This window comes from Fonsecaea pedrosoi, assembly GCF_000835455.1.
Source record: "Fonsecaea pedrosoi CBS 271.37 unplaced genomic scaffold supercont1.3, whole genome shotgun sequence".
Taxonomy (NCBI): domain Eukaryota; kingdom Fungi; phylum Ascomycota; class Eurotiomycetes; order Chaetothyriales; family Herpotrichiellaceae; genus Fonsecaea; species Fonsecaea pedrosoi.
The window spans coordinates 3,784,068-3,795,831 of NW_013550613.1; the positions used below are offsets into that span (position 1 = coordinate 3,784,068).

Below are 11,764 nucleotides of genomic sequence, written 5' to 3' on the forward strand. Positions count from 1 at the left end.
CAGTCTGGGTTCTTGTACCTGTCGAGCACCTGGATATTTGTGCCTTGCTGGATTCATCAATGATAATGTCGACATTCCTTCCTCGCTGGAATCGAGTCTCGGCCTCAACTTACCGGTGTGTGCGATGCATCAACGCTCCACCAAGCTAGCCAGTCAGTGCCTACAGTAATTAGTCCACTAAGTCAACGAAGTGGGCAGGTAGACAAGAAGGTACCTAGGTATAGACGTACGTTCCTCTTCTCGGACTTCGTTCGGAAGGGATCTGATTTAGTCGGGGTCGGGGATTGATCACCGCCCCAAGGGATTATTTCCCCGTGTCATGTTTTCCGAGTCAGGGCATCTCGTTTCGTCCATGCGGAGATGAGCCTCCGCGCTCCGCGTGCGTCGCGCGTGGACAAGCGACCTTGTGAGCATGTCAGCATTTTCATGTCATCTCCCCCCCTCCCCCTGTTGGGTGTTCCCGTTCTCCGAGTCTGCATCCCAAGCAGGGACAATAGCTATTATTACATACTCTGGGTCAAACTCGTAATAGCTTGAAAGCCGAGGTCTCGACCGCTCCTGGAGCTCTGGTCCTAACGTTTTGACGTAGGAGGAGGGCCACAGATACGGAAAATCGATCAGTTGTTTTGTTTGTCCGCGATAGCTTTAGTCGTCTTTTTTTCACATGTCTTCTTTCTTTTTTCTTTCCATTTAGGTGCATCTGGCTGGTTTGGGGGAAAATCTCAATCGAATCCATCCTGGTGGTCTCGGATCCCGCGCGAGTGTCTTGTAAAGTGAATTGAATTGAACTGAACTGAATCGTCAAGCAATCTCATCGAAATGCCCTACTACGGGGCGAAGCTGGACACAGGTAAGGACCCCGCCTCATGTCAGTCGACAAATTTCCCAGAGTTTTGTCAGTCTATGATTGCGCGGCCGTCTTATACTGATGTGTTGGAACTCTCGCAGCAATCCCCGAAAATGTGACCATCTGGTCGTGGTTGTTTGAAACCTCACATACACCGCCGGGGGTCAAGCCAACGGGAGGTTTTCGTGACGCATCGACCGACCAGTTCCTGTCCTTTGACGACATCCGACGCCTCGCAACTCGCTTTTCGACCATCCTGTACCACAAATACGGTCTGCGCGCGGGAGACGGCGTCTGTGTGTTTGCCTCCAACACGATATGGTACCCCATCGCAATGTTCGCCGCGGTGCGGCTGGGCGTCGTGTTCACGGGTTCGTCGCCGGAATATGGTGCGGAAGAGGCCGGCTACATCATGAAGGCCTCGAGGGCAAAGCTGGTGTTTGCCGACCAGGGTTCGCTCAAGGCGGTCTCGCAGGTGTTTGACAAGGAACGGATCGTCCTTTTGGAACCTGCCCACGCATCCGGTCCTTTGCCCACGGTCAAGAGGCTCCTCGATGAAGTAGACTCTGCCAGAACTCCAACGCCTTTCACGCTTCCCGCAGGAAAGACAAACGGCCAGGTCTGCGCGTACTTGAGTTTCACCTCGGGCACGACGAGCCGGCCCAAGGGAGTAAGCCGGCCGAAATTCTGGGCCAAAAAGCCATGGCCAGCCGCTGACTTGGGTAATAGGTCATGATATCTCACAAGAATGTGATCGCTCAGATCATGCAAATGAGATCTCTCGGCCGCAAGGATCTGCCCAGGGTTTTGCTAGGAGTTCTGCCGCTGTTTCACAGTACGATTGTTGTCTTGGAGTGCTCGTTATGGTAATGCGACTAACAGCCGTGACAGTTACCGGGCTCGTTCAGATCCTGCAACTGCCAATCGTCATCGACCAAGAAGTCGTTTTGATGCCAAAGTTTGAAATGAAGGCCATGATGGACACGATAGTCAAGTACAAATGCGATGAACTGTGGCTTGTACCGCGTATGGCGTTGTCTCCCTTCCGCAACAATGGTACCTCCAACTGACGTCAATCTCTTCATCTATAGCTCTCCTCATCAGGCTGGTCAACGACCCCGTCGCAGCTGGATATGACTTGCGTCTGGTCAAACAGTTCAACACTGGCGCTGCGCCCCTGGCCCAAGAGATTGTCGACAAACTAGCGAAACGTTTCCCGCACATCGCAATACGGCAGGCATGGGGCATGACCGAGAGCACAAGTGCTCTGACTTTGACACCACCACCGCTACAAACCTATGAGAATGCTCATACCGTCGGTGCCGTCGTCCCAGAGACAGTGCTCAAGATTGTGGATCCCGAGACTGGAAAGGAAGTCAAAGAGGGCGAGAGCGGAGAGGTAAGCAGAGGATACGGCGGCCCTTTTTAACAGGACATTTTGTGCTGACGGTTGAGTAGATCTGGGGAAAAGGGCCTCAAGTGACGATGGGTTATCTTGACAATCCGACCGCCACGGCAGAGACGTATGACCAGGAAGGATTTCTCCACACGGGTGACATTGGCTGCATGCTCCCGAACGGACTGATTCTGGTCCAAGACAGGCTCAAAGAGATGATCAAGGTATGTTCCACCCATTGGAGGCTCGATGAGATAGCTGACAACACGCAGGTCAAAGGCGTGGGCGTCGCTCCCGCCGAACTGGAAGATCTCCTGCTTGGCCACCCGCTGGTCGTCGACGCCGCCGTCATCGGTATCCCCGATCCGTACTCGCAAGAGCTGCCAAAGGCCTTTGTCGTGCTGAGTCCCAAGGCCAAACCTGACGCCCAGACGGCGCGAGAATTGCAGGACTTTGTGCGCCAACGGAAGAGCAGGAGCAAGTGGCTCGGTGGTGGTGTGGAGTTTGTCGACCAGATCCCCAAGAGTGCTTCGGGCAAGATCCTGCGGCGAATGCTGCGCGATCGTGAAAGGGCTCGTTTGGAGGCATCCAAGACGAAAAGCCGGCTGTAGCCATATATACATATATATGTGTAATCCCGGAATAGTCGTCCTGCGCGCCTCGTTGGCTGGCTAATCTCCCGCCGCTTTGCTCTCCCGCTAACGACTATTTAGTCCACTCGCTCCCTCGTACGCTCTCTTCTGCTCCCTTCCACTCTTTCGCGCTCCCCTTCTACTCCCCCCTGCTCCCTAACAGCTCTGGCCCGCTTCTACCGTACTTCCTCACGTGCCAGTGAGGCTCCCGTTCGGGCTCCAGTCTTATAGGCGTGAACGTTGCGTACGTCTAGCCTGATTAAAACTTTACTCGATCACATCTATAGTGGCCCGTTTCGACCCTGATGAAAGGTGGGGTCTCTGAGAGGAGAGGATGGCCTACTATGTTGCTGGACGGGGTCGGCTGAATCCCCCAACTCTATGGGACAATGCTTCTTTTCCTCTTCTCATTTTACGATCCTCTCTGCCTTTCCCTACCCGGTAGTAAGCCTTCGTATGAGATACCAGCGGTTGGCTTGATAAAGTGGAACTATGAGATGAGGATGGCAGGTGTCCTCATCCCGATAGCGCAAGGTATAAGAATTGGGATTCCCATCACAATAGATGGTAGCTCGTTAGATTTCTCCTCCCTCGTTACACAGGCTATCTATAGCTGAAATACACTTAGTTACCCCTTACAGGGACAAGGCACATTCCGACCAGCAACAATAATTTACTAGACACCGCCTACCTAGTGAGATTGACGACACCTGAGAGAGTCCATGAATCTTGCTGCTCGCAGCAACATATGAGACTGCTGTGAAAGCCCTTGTATAAAAAGATAAAAGACTTCGGCCATGACCATCTAGATGGAAGATTCGAGGGAGCACATTCTTCTCTAGCCTTCTGACTCGCAGTGACGTCTATACATATGTGTGAATAACCTCGGCAGCCATAAACGTGTGGGTAACGGACAAGAGATCTCCGGCTATTCGATAGTCCACAGCCCTGTGTGCTTGGCGAAATACGTCAGGTGTAGTGAGGCTTTTGAAGGCCTTTTGATGAAATTCTGAACATCCCGAACATGAACATCAGCCAAAGCACGGTGTGGGAGAGTCTGTTACTTCCCTTAGCGAATTGGTCACTTTCTTGGCCAATTCATGTTGTGCTGAAGAGCTGTGCTATTATCAAGAAGAAGCAGAGATTATAGAGGTGTTTGATCTTGACGCGTGAGTGTCAACAGCCCGTACTTGTATATATTTTACGATGCAGCAGCGTTGTTCATGACTTTGATACTAGCTAGATGCTCCTTAAACCATGTGCAGCAGTTGTTAATGACGCCCTAAGTATCTAGCCGTTTGTGAGCGCTTCATCGCAATGTCGCCCTCATCCGTTTGTGGCTCTTACCGGCTATTCTATTGCCGAGGTCTGAGCTGAGGTGGCCGAATTGGAAGTATTAGGACATCTACTCAGGAGCGAATGAATGTATCTTCATACGCATCTTGACACTCGCTTGATTTTTGAGCCAGACTCACGCGAGTGACAAGATAGACTGATTGAACACACAATCACAACCACGACCACGACCACGACCACGACCGCAACTGCGACCACACTCACAATGACGGGCCACGCTGACCGTGGCATCAGGCTCTTTCACTATGAGGCTTCCCCGTACGCTCAAAAGATTGTGTTGTACCTAGCTCTGCGTCAGCTGCCCTATGCAGAAGTCAAACAGCCCATGATCATGCCCCGACCGGACTTGGCTGCAATTGGGGTCGCGTATCGACGAATCCCTGTTATGGCAATCGGAAGAGATGTCTATTGTGACACGCGAATCATACTGCGTAAGCTCGAAGAACTTTTCCCCGAGGGCAAGCTAGGCACATCAACACCCGAAACAATCGCTATTCAGAAGCTATTGGAGATCTGGCATGTAGAGGGACCACTATTCTCTCATGGCGTGGGGTCGATGCCATCATCACATTTCAGCCATCCAAAATTTGTAAAAGACCGTGAACAACTGCTGGGGAAACCATTTGATTTACAAGGACGCGAGTCAAGGCGGCCCGAGTCGCACGCATATATCCAGGGCGCTTTCGAATTGTTCGAAGATCTGCTCGCCGACGGTCGACAGTGGCTTGTCGGCACGCAACGGCCATCTTTGACAGATCTTGAGGGTAAGTACCTACGGGGACCAGGTGCCCTTGCTTTTCCTGGGCGAGCAACACTAACTAATTGATTGTTGTGAACAGCCGCTTTCATGGTGTCTTGGCTCCTCAATTCCAAGAAAGCTCTTCCGGAGAATTTGTTCTCTCCAGCCAGATACCCTAAGACACGAGCATGGATTTCCCGCTTCGATAATGCCGTAACGGTGTCCAAAGCCCAGGGACCCAAACCGATCAAGCTGGATGGCGCGACTTCTACCAAGGAAATCTTGGCCTCTGACTATGCCGAGCCAGCTCCTGGGATACAAGAGTCGGAACCATTGAAGTGGTTGAGCGTGGGAGACCAAGTCGAAGTCTTTCCCACCGATAATGGGATGTTCAACAAGGACAAAGGGAGACTTGTAGGGTTGACCTATAATGAGATTGTGATTGAGTTGGACAACCATGTTAGGGTGCATTACCCAAGAGCTGGATATCGAGTTCGGGTAGTAGGCTCAAATATGTGAAAAGAACTTGGTGAAACGTTATTCTAGTACCGGAGGCTAACACGTGGATATCCGAGTGACGTCTGTGATTGATTGGGAGATTTAGTAGCCGGTATGCTCAATACTGGGAGTTCGTCAAGGCCCTCGATCCGATATATGTCTTTGTCACGTTGAAGAAGACTGCCCAATGTCGACGGTTGCAAGAAATTGGGTAATATCGTCTAGCTGTTCAGGCTCTTTATACCAATGTCCTTCCTGCTCAGTCTCAAGATACTCCTTTCACGTCACGTCGAACCCGATACCAATGGAGTCAGACTTTCAAACCCGTTTCTCACCCGTTTCTCTGTCCTTCACGAAGGCGGTTGATCTGCCGAGCCCAGGCCGCAAATGGTCCATTTATAGGTAGTGCCGTTCTGGTCTTCCCGACTTTATCCAGCAGGACACAATAGCCGTGCTTCACGAAGTCGGGCTTATCTAATATATTCATAGCGAGACTGATTAACCATTCTCCGTACCGAGGTCTATCGAATGTGTTATAGGTATGAAGATTCCCAAGAGACCATCGATAGATATAATAATATAGACTACGGTATAACTGAGCCCCCAGCCTGCCCAGGATGGCGTAGCCAATCCCAGGGAAGGCCTGGCAGGCCGTGACACAAGGGCGAAGGCAGTTTCGGGAAACATTGTAATTACCTCCAAAATCCCTAAGCGGCTTTTAAAAAGTCTACGGTCAGCGCTTTGGCAACCCAAAATTGACTCCTGGATGCCAAAAGGACCTCAAGGGCCCGAAATCGACCCTGAGAGCCAACACACAGGCGGAGGGATCGAAGTTTTCAGGCAGCAGGCTTGGTTAAAAACGAATGAAAGGGGACAGCTGGGGCAATTGTAGCCGAGGGCCCAAAAGGGACGCCTGAGCCCGAACTGGCTTCTGGGGTCAGCATCAGGGCAGCGCTCCCTGCAGTGTGCTCCCCTGGGCTCCCCCGTGCTCTGCCGTGGCTCCCTCGACACTCCGTCACGTGCGCGATTAAAGCGGCCCCGCTCCGTTTCCTGAATGAAAGTGATAATGGATGAAGTGCAGCTTGGGGTATATATATATATATCTGCTGTCAATGGGCTTAGGTCGAGATATCGAGCATGTGATGTGATGTCGACTTTGCAAAGGCTTCTAGGCGGAATAAACTGTTAAGACCGGATTAAAGCATATTTATACCAGAAGCCTTAATTTTCCTGCTCAGTAGACATACCTTCATATATATATATATGGAATTGGGGTATGCATGGGTAACATGCTTACTTCTATCTGTAATAAGCTAGTCCAATTAAAATGCGGCTGTGTCTCTACCAGGGGATAAATCGCGGGGTCCGTATGAATAAAGGCAATCACCCCCATATCCCCCACAAGTACTACAGGACCCCAAATCAGCAACTACCGAGGACGGTGAGATGGGCTGTTGGAGTTGCATCCCTCACGGCCCCTCTGTGCAGTAGAAATCATGGGTGACCGCCTTTTGTTTCGGTCGCTGCCAGCACTATGATCATATACGAGACGAGACATTCTAAACCCAGGTAAACAGGTCGCCAGACCGCCGTTGGATCGAACAACGAACAAATCATTTGGAACAATCCAATCAGTCGACTGACCGTCGCCCGTCATGAAGAAACTCCTCCTGATGATATTGAAACACCCCCTCCGCGGCCTGATCTTCTCATACTCGTTTCTCGTGCAGATCCTGCTGTTGCTGCTTCGACGCGCCCTACTCCCCCACTTCCCCGTCTATCAATCGCTCCGGATCCAGGTCCAGCGGGCGTACATGGGCTCGGCGTCGCTGACCTTTCCGGACCTGACGCACAGACTGCCCGTGGGCAAGATGCCCGTTCGCCGGGCTCGCAAGATCGAAGGAGGATCCGTGCCGGCGTATCTGATCCCCGGGTCAAGGGACCTGGCGGAATTCGCGGCGCCAATGAAGTCGGGACGAGGACAGCGATGTGTGGTGATTTACGCGCACGGCGGCGGCTACGCACGCGGCGAGGCGAGGATGTACATCAACTACATGGAGCGGTGGATCCGGGAGGCGTCCAGGGCGGAGCTGGATCTCGTCTTCGTGAGCGTTGAATACCGTACGTGGGACCCCTTCCCCTCATTCCCGATCTTATTCTATCGCAGACGAGCTCAAAAATGATGCACGAAAAAGCTAACCCCCTGACACAGCATTATCCGTCAAGGAGAGCCATCCGGCTCAGAAGAAGGCGTTCCTTGAGGTGTACAGATACGTCCTCGACCAGGGCATCCAGCCAGAGCGAATCATCTTCATGGGTGACTCGGCTGGAGGTGAGATCTCACTCCTCAGGGATACGAACCTGTGACACGAAGCTTTATTATACTGATCAAATGGTGCAGGTTCACTCTGCCTCCTCGCACAACTGGACCTCCGAGGCGTCGGCCTCCCACAACCCGCCGCGACGATCCTGATATCCCCGTGGCTCGACATGAACTGCAAAGTGTACCAGGGAGGAAACGGCGCCGTCGAGACCGACTACTTCATGGTCGCCAACCACGCCGTGCCGGCCCTCGCGAAGCTCTTCGTCGGTGCCTTCCCCGCCGACTCGCCCGAGGTCAACCCTCTCCACCACGCGCCCGAGGCGCTCGACGGCCTGAGCCCGCAGCTGATCTTCACTGGCGGGGCGGAATTTGCGCGCTACGACTCGGAGAAGTGGGCGGAGCTGTGTCGCGCCGCGGGCGTAGAGTCTAAACTGGTCATCGAATGGGCGCAACTGCACATCTATGCGGTCGGGTCAAAGTTCACGGATCCGGCCGTGCGGAAGAAGACGGACGGTATCATTATCCAGTGGATCAAAGAGCACGTTCGGGAGCGAAGAGAAGTGGCCGATTAGAACTACCTCTAAGCAGGTGTCATTGGGAACTCTGGGCAGGAATTCGGCTTTTGTGGGGGGGGGGAAATCTAGCGGTTATGGACACATTATAGAGGAGACCTGGTTGTCTCAACTCGCCGGACGGTATAGATAGTTACAAAGACATAGTGTCCATCTCTGAAGGACCATGAACATGCTACCGGGATAGGTCAGCTACGCAGGTTCACGCACACAATCCGCAAGAGATGAATTCTGAGATCCGTCTATCCATGTTGTAACGCATGGGGTCCAGTGGGCTTTCAGCAGAATCTGGAGTGTCTGAATGCGCAGAAGTCGGCACTGATACACGCACGACCCAGGCCCCTCGCCCTCGCAAAAACGAGCTCGTTCTCTTGTTATATCTTTGATTTCGCCTCTACAAAGTTGATGCTGGCCTTGTTGTGCTCCGCCACCGAGAGCAACTGGCCCGTCCGCTTGTCTCTCATCTCGCCACGGATCGTCGACAACCGTGTCCCCTGCTGCAAGACCTGACACTCGATGACCAGATCCATATTCTGCCTCACGGGTCGAAGATACGTGATCAACAGCGTCCGAGACACCCCTCCAAACCACCAAAAGTCCCTCCTGGCCAGCGGCGCGGCCGCCATGGTCGTGCACATGTCGTGGATCATGGCCACGGCTCCGCCATGCATGTTGCCCATGCGGTTCGTGAAGAGCGGCGCCGCCTTCATCTCGAACACGGCTGTTGTCTTCTCCGGTGTAGTAGACGCGCTCACCACGGTGATGTGGTCGCGCATGAAAGCCAGATCAAACGTCTAGAGTCGACAACAAAGTCAGAAGTCAAACACATGACCAGGTCTCGAACAACGGTACCTGCACATGGGCCATCTCTGGATTTCGATATGCTTGAATATAGGCCTCTATCCTTTTCTTAGGATCCGGTTCTGTTATTTCAAATGCCATTCCGGGTATTTTCAGTAAATCTGTCGAGTAGCGCTCGGCCTTTGGAGCCTCGGAGTCTGTCATCTTTCTGACGGTTTTTTTTTTGTCTTTTTTTTTGTCTTTTTTTGTAGGAGCCCGAGTTTTTGGAGGTGGAAAATTCACAGCACCAGGTTTGGAAGTGGTCTAGGACGTTCTGAAAGGAGCTGGAGCAAACAAAATTTTCATAACTTCTAGCAGTACCAGCTACAGGAGCGAGTGGTTACTGACCCCTCGACCATTTTCAAGTATCGAGACAACATCTGAGAGCTCGGCAAAAAGACGTAAATAGTTCGGCTAAACAATCGGCGCCGAGACCGAGACCGCCTCCCAAGCTGCTCAATTGAGACCGATCATAAACATGATGATTCTAAAGTCTGGCAACAAGTAAGCTTGGTCCTTCTGCCGTCAGCATGACGATCATATAGATGCTTATTGCCCTGGAGTTCGATAGATCTAGTTAGATTGAATACACGAGAGCAATGTCGCGTTAGGTAGGATAGGGGCATTTCTGCAGAGAAAAAATGGCCACTTGGTAGGGGTCTTGCAGTGTCTCAATCCACAGTTGGACCTGGTACAATGGTCACGGATGGCTCATCCAGATGAAGCACAACTACAGAGGCTTAAAGCATACGACGAATACCGAGTACGAGGTACAGAGTATATTTTCGGCATGGCAACGGTCGGGGTTTCCCGTGCTCTTATTGGGCGAGCAAGGCGAGTCATACACTCGGTACAGGGACTGACAAGCCACAGGGCGGCACCAGCCTAAGCCTGAAATAGACTAGACGAAATAATTATTTTTTGTCGCCTTGGCAGCTGCGGAGAAATCAAAGTGCAATACTCACATTGACGACGAGACACAGTCAACGTTGTAAACGGCCCTGCACTATCCAACTTAGATTGATCCAGATTCTGCCATAGTACACCATGCCTCCGACTTCGACCTCCCTCGAGGCGCCCTCCCAACCGACGCAGCCCTCGCGCAAGGGCAAAAAAGCATGGCGCAAAAACGTCGACATAACCACTGTCACCAAGGGCCTAGAGAGTCTCCGCGACGAAATCATCCAGCATGGAAAGCCCCTGGCGGAGAAGGATGCGGCCGAACTCTTCACGCTGGACACGACGGGGTCGAGGGAGGAAGTGCTGCGCCAGGCCAAGGCGGTCAAGAGTGGTCACAAGAGCCGGGTTTTGAAAATGGACGAGATCCTGGGGCGGAGGAGTGCGGTGCCCGCACTGGAAAATTCCAAGAGGAACAAAAGGGGGCTCAGCGCCGCTGCGGTGACAGACGGCGTGGTCGAGCCGTCGAGCAAAAGGCAAAAGAAGGACTGGGTGAGCAAGAAGGAAGTGGCCCGGCTGCGGACCACTCTGGACAAGACGTCGCATCTGGACGTCGAGAACATCGACAACGCCACCTCGTCATTTGATCTCTGGGCCGACCACGACATGTCCTCCGACGCCGTCAAATTAGGCAATGATTCCAAAACTACGGCGTCCCTCGCCGCGACAGCAGAAAACGAATACATCCCCAAACCCCGCGCCAAAGTCGCTCCGCCGACCATCCACCATCCGCCCATCGCCCTGACATCCACGGGCCAGCCTGTCCAGGCTGTGGCGCCACCCGACGCGGGACAGAGCTACAACCCATCCTTCGAGGACTGGGACTCGCTGCTGACGCGCGAGGGCGAGAAAGAAGTCCAAGCCGAGCAGCGCCGTCTCCGAGAGGCTCAGCTGGCGGCGGAAAAGCAGGCACGAATCGACGAACTGGCCCGGCAGCCGGATCCGCGGCCCGAGGACAACCCGGAGAGCGAATGGGAAGGGTTCGAGACGGAGGATGAGAGCAACAACGCGCTGGAGCTGCTGAAGCGAAAACGGCCGGAGCGCAAGACGCCCGCTCAACGGAACAAGATCAAGCGGCGCAAGGAGGCCGAGCGGCTCGCCAAACACCAGGCGCGAATGGCAGAGCGGCAGAGACGCGGCGAAGAGATCGTGCAGGCCCTGCTCGAGCAGCAAAAACAGGAACAAGAGCGTGGCGATGACGGTGGCCACGACGAGAAATCATCCACCGCAGCTCCAGCAGGTGCAGCGGCCGAGGTCCTTCTGCGGCGCAAAGCCACGCTGGGACCGTCGAGAGCATCGATTCCACCCGCGCCCCTCGAACTAGTCCTGCCGGACGAGCTGCAGGATTCCCTTCGCCGACTGAGACCCGAGGGAAACCTGCTGTCGGAGCGGTTCCGCAACATCCTGGTCAACGGCAAGCTCGAGGCGCGGAAACCCGTGTCCTACGCCGCGAGCCGGAAGAGGAGAGTCAAGGTCACCGAGAAGTGGTGGTCCAAGGATTTCGCCCTGCGTATCTAGAAAGTGACCGTTGGTTCAGGTCAAAGCTGCGCGGCTTACCTGGGCGCTAGCTTAGTCTTCTACACAACTCTCCATCTATCCATCTA

At 53.5% G+C, this 11,764-nt stretch overlaps 5 protein-coding genes across 5 annotated transcripts; 4 read left to right on the plus strand and 1 right to left on the minus strand.

Annotated features, from left to right (window-relative positions):
* Positions 1-819: 819 nt before the first annotated feature.
* Z517_05296 (uncharacterized protein) lies at positions 820-2,854 on the plus strand (the record flags this gene model as incomplete). Its single annotated transcript, XM_013430623.1, has 7 exons — positions 820-850; positions 949-1,517; positions 1,577-1,682; positions 1,739-1,873; positions 1,939-2,246; positions 2,306-2,467; positions 2,516-2,854. The coding sequence occupies 7 exons, from the start codon at positions 820-822 to the stop codon at positions 2,852-2,854; spliced, it is 1,650 nt and encodes a 549-aa protein (XP_013286077.1).
* A 1,582-nt stretch (positions 2,855-4,436) lies between these two features.
* Z517_05297 (uncharacterized protein) lies at positions 4,437-5,489 on the plus strand (the record flags this gene model as incomplete). Its single annotated transcript, XM_013430624.1, has 2 exons — positions 4,437-4,995; positions 5,071-5,489. The coding sequence occupies 2 exons, from the start codon at positions 4,437-4,439 to the stop codon at positions 5,487-5,489; spliced, it is 978 nt and encodes a 325-aa protein (XP_013286078.1).
* A 1,634-nt stretch (positions 5,490-7,123) lies between these two features.
* Z517_05298 (uncharacterized protein) lies at positions 7,124-8,363 on the plus strand (the record flags this gene model as incomplete). Its single annotated transcript, XM_013430625.1, has 3 exons — positions 7,124-7,589; positions 7,681-7,800; positions 7,870-8,363. The coding sequence occupies 3 exons, from the start codon at positions 7,124-7,126 to the stop codon at positions 8,361-8,363; spliced, it is 1,080 nt and encodes a 359-aa protein (XP_013286079.1).
* A 374-nt stretch (positions 8,364-8,737) lies between these two features.
* Z517_05299 (uncharacterized protein) lies at positions 8,738-9,368 on the minus strand (the record flags this gene model as incomplete). Its single annotated transcript, XM_013430626.1, has 2 exons — positions 8,738-9,157; positions 9,216-9,368. 2 exons carry the CDS (start codon positions 9,366-9,368, stop codon positions 8,738-8,740), a joined length of 573 nt encoding a protein of 190 aa, XP_013286080.1.
* An 882-nt stretch (positions 9,369-10,250) lies between these two features.
* On the plus strand, positions 10,251-11,678 carry Z517_05300 (uncharacterized protein; the record flags this gene model as incomplete). Its single annotated transcript, XM_013430627.1, has 1 exon — positions 10,251-11,678. The coding sequence occupies one exon, from the start codon at positions 10,251-10,253 to the stop codon at positions 11,676-11,678; it is 1,428 nt and encodes a 475-aa protein (XP_013286081.1).
* Positions 11,679-11,764: the final 86 nt, after the last annotated feature.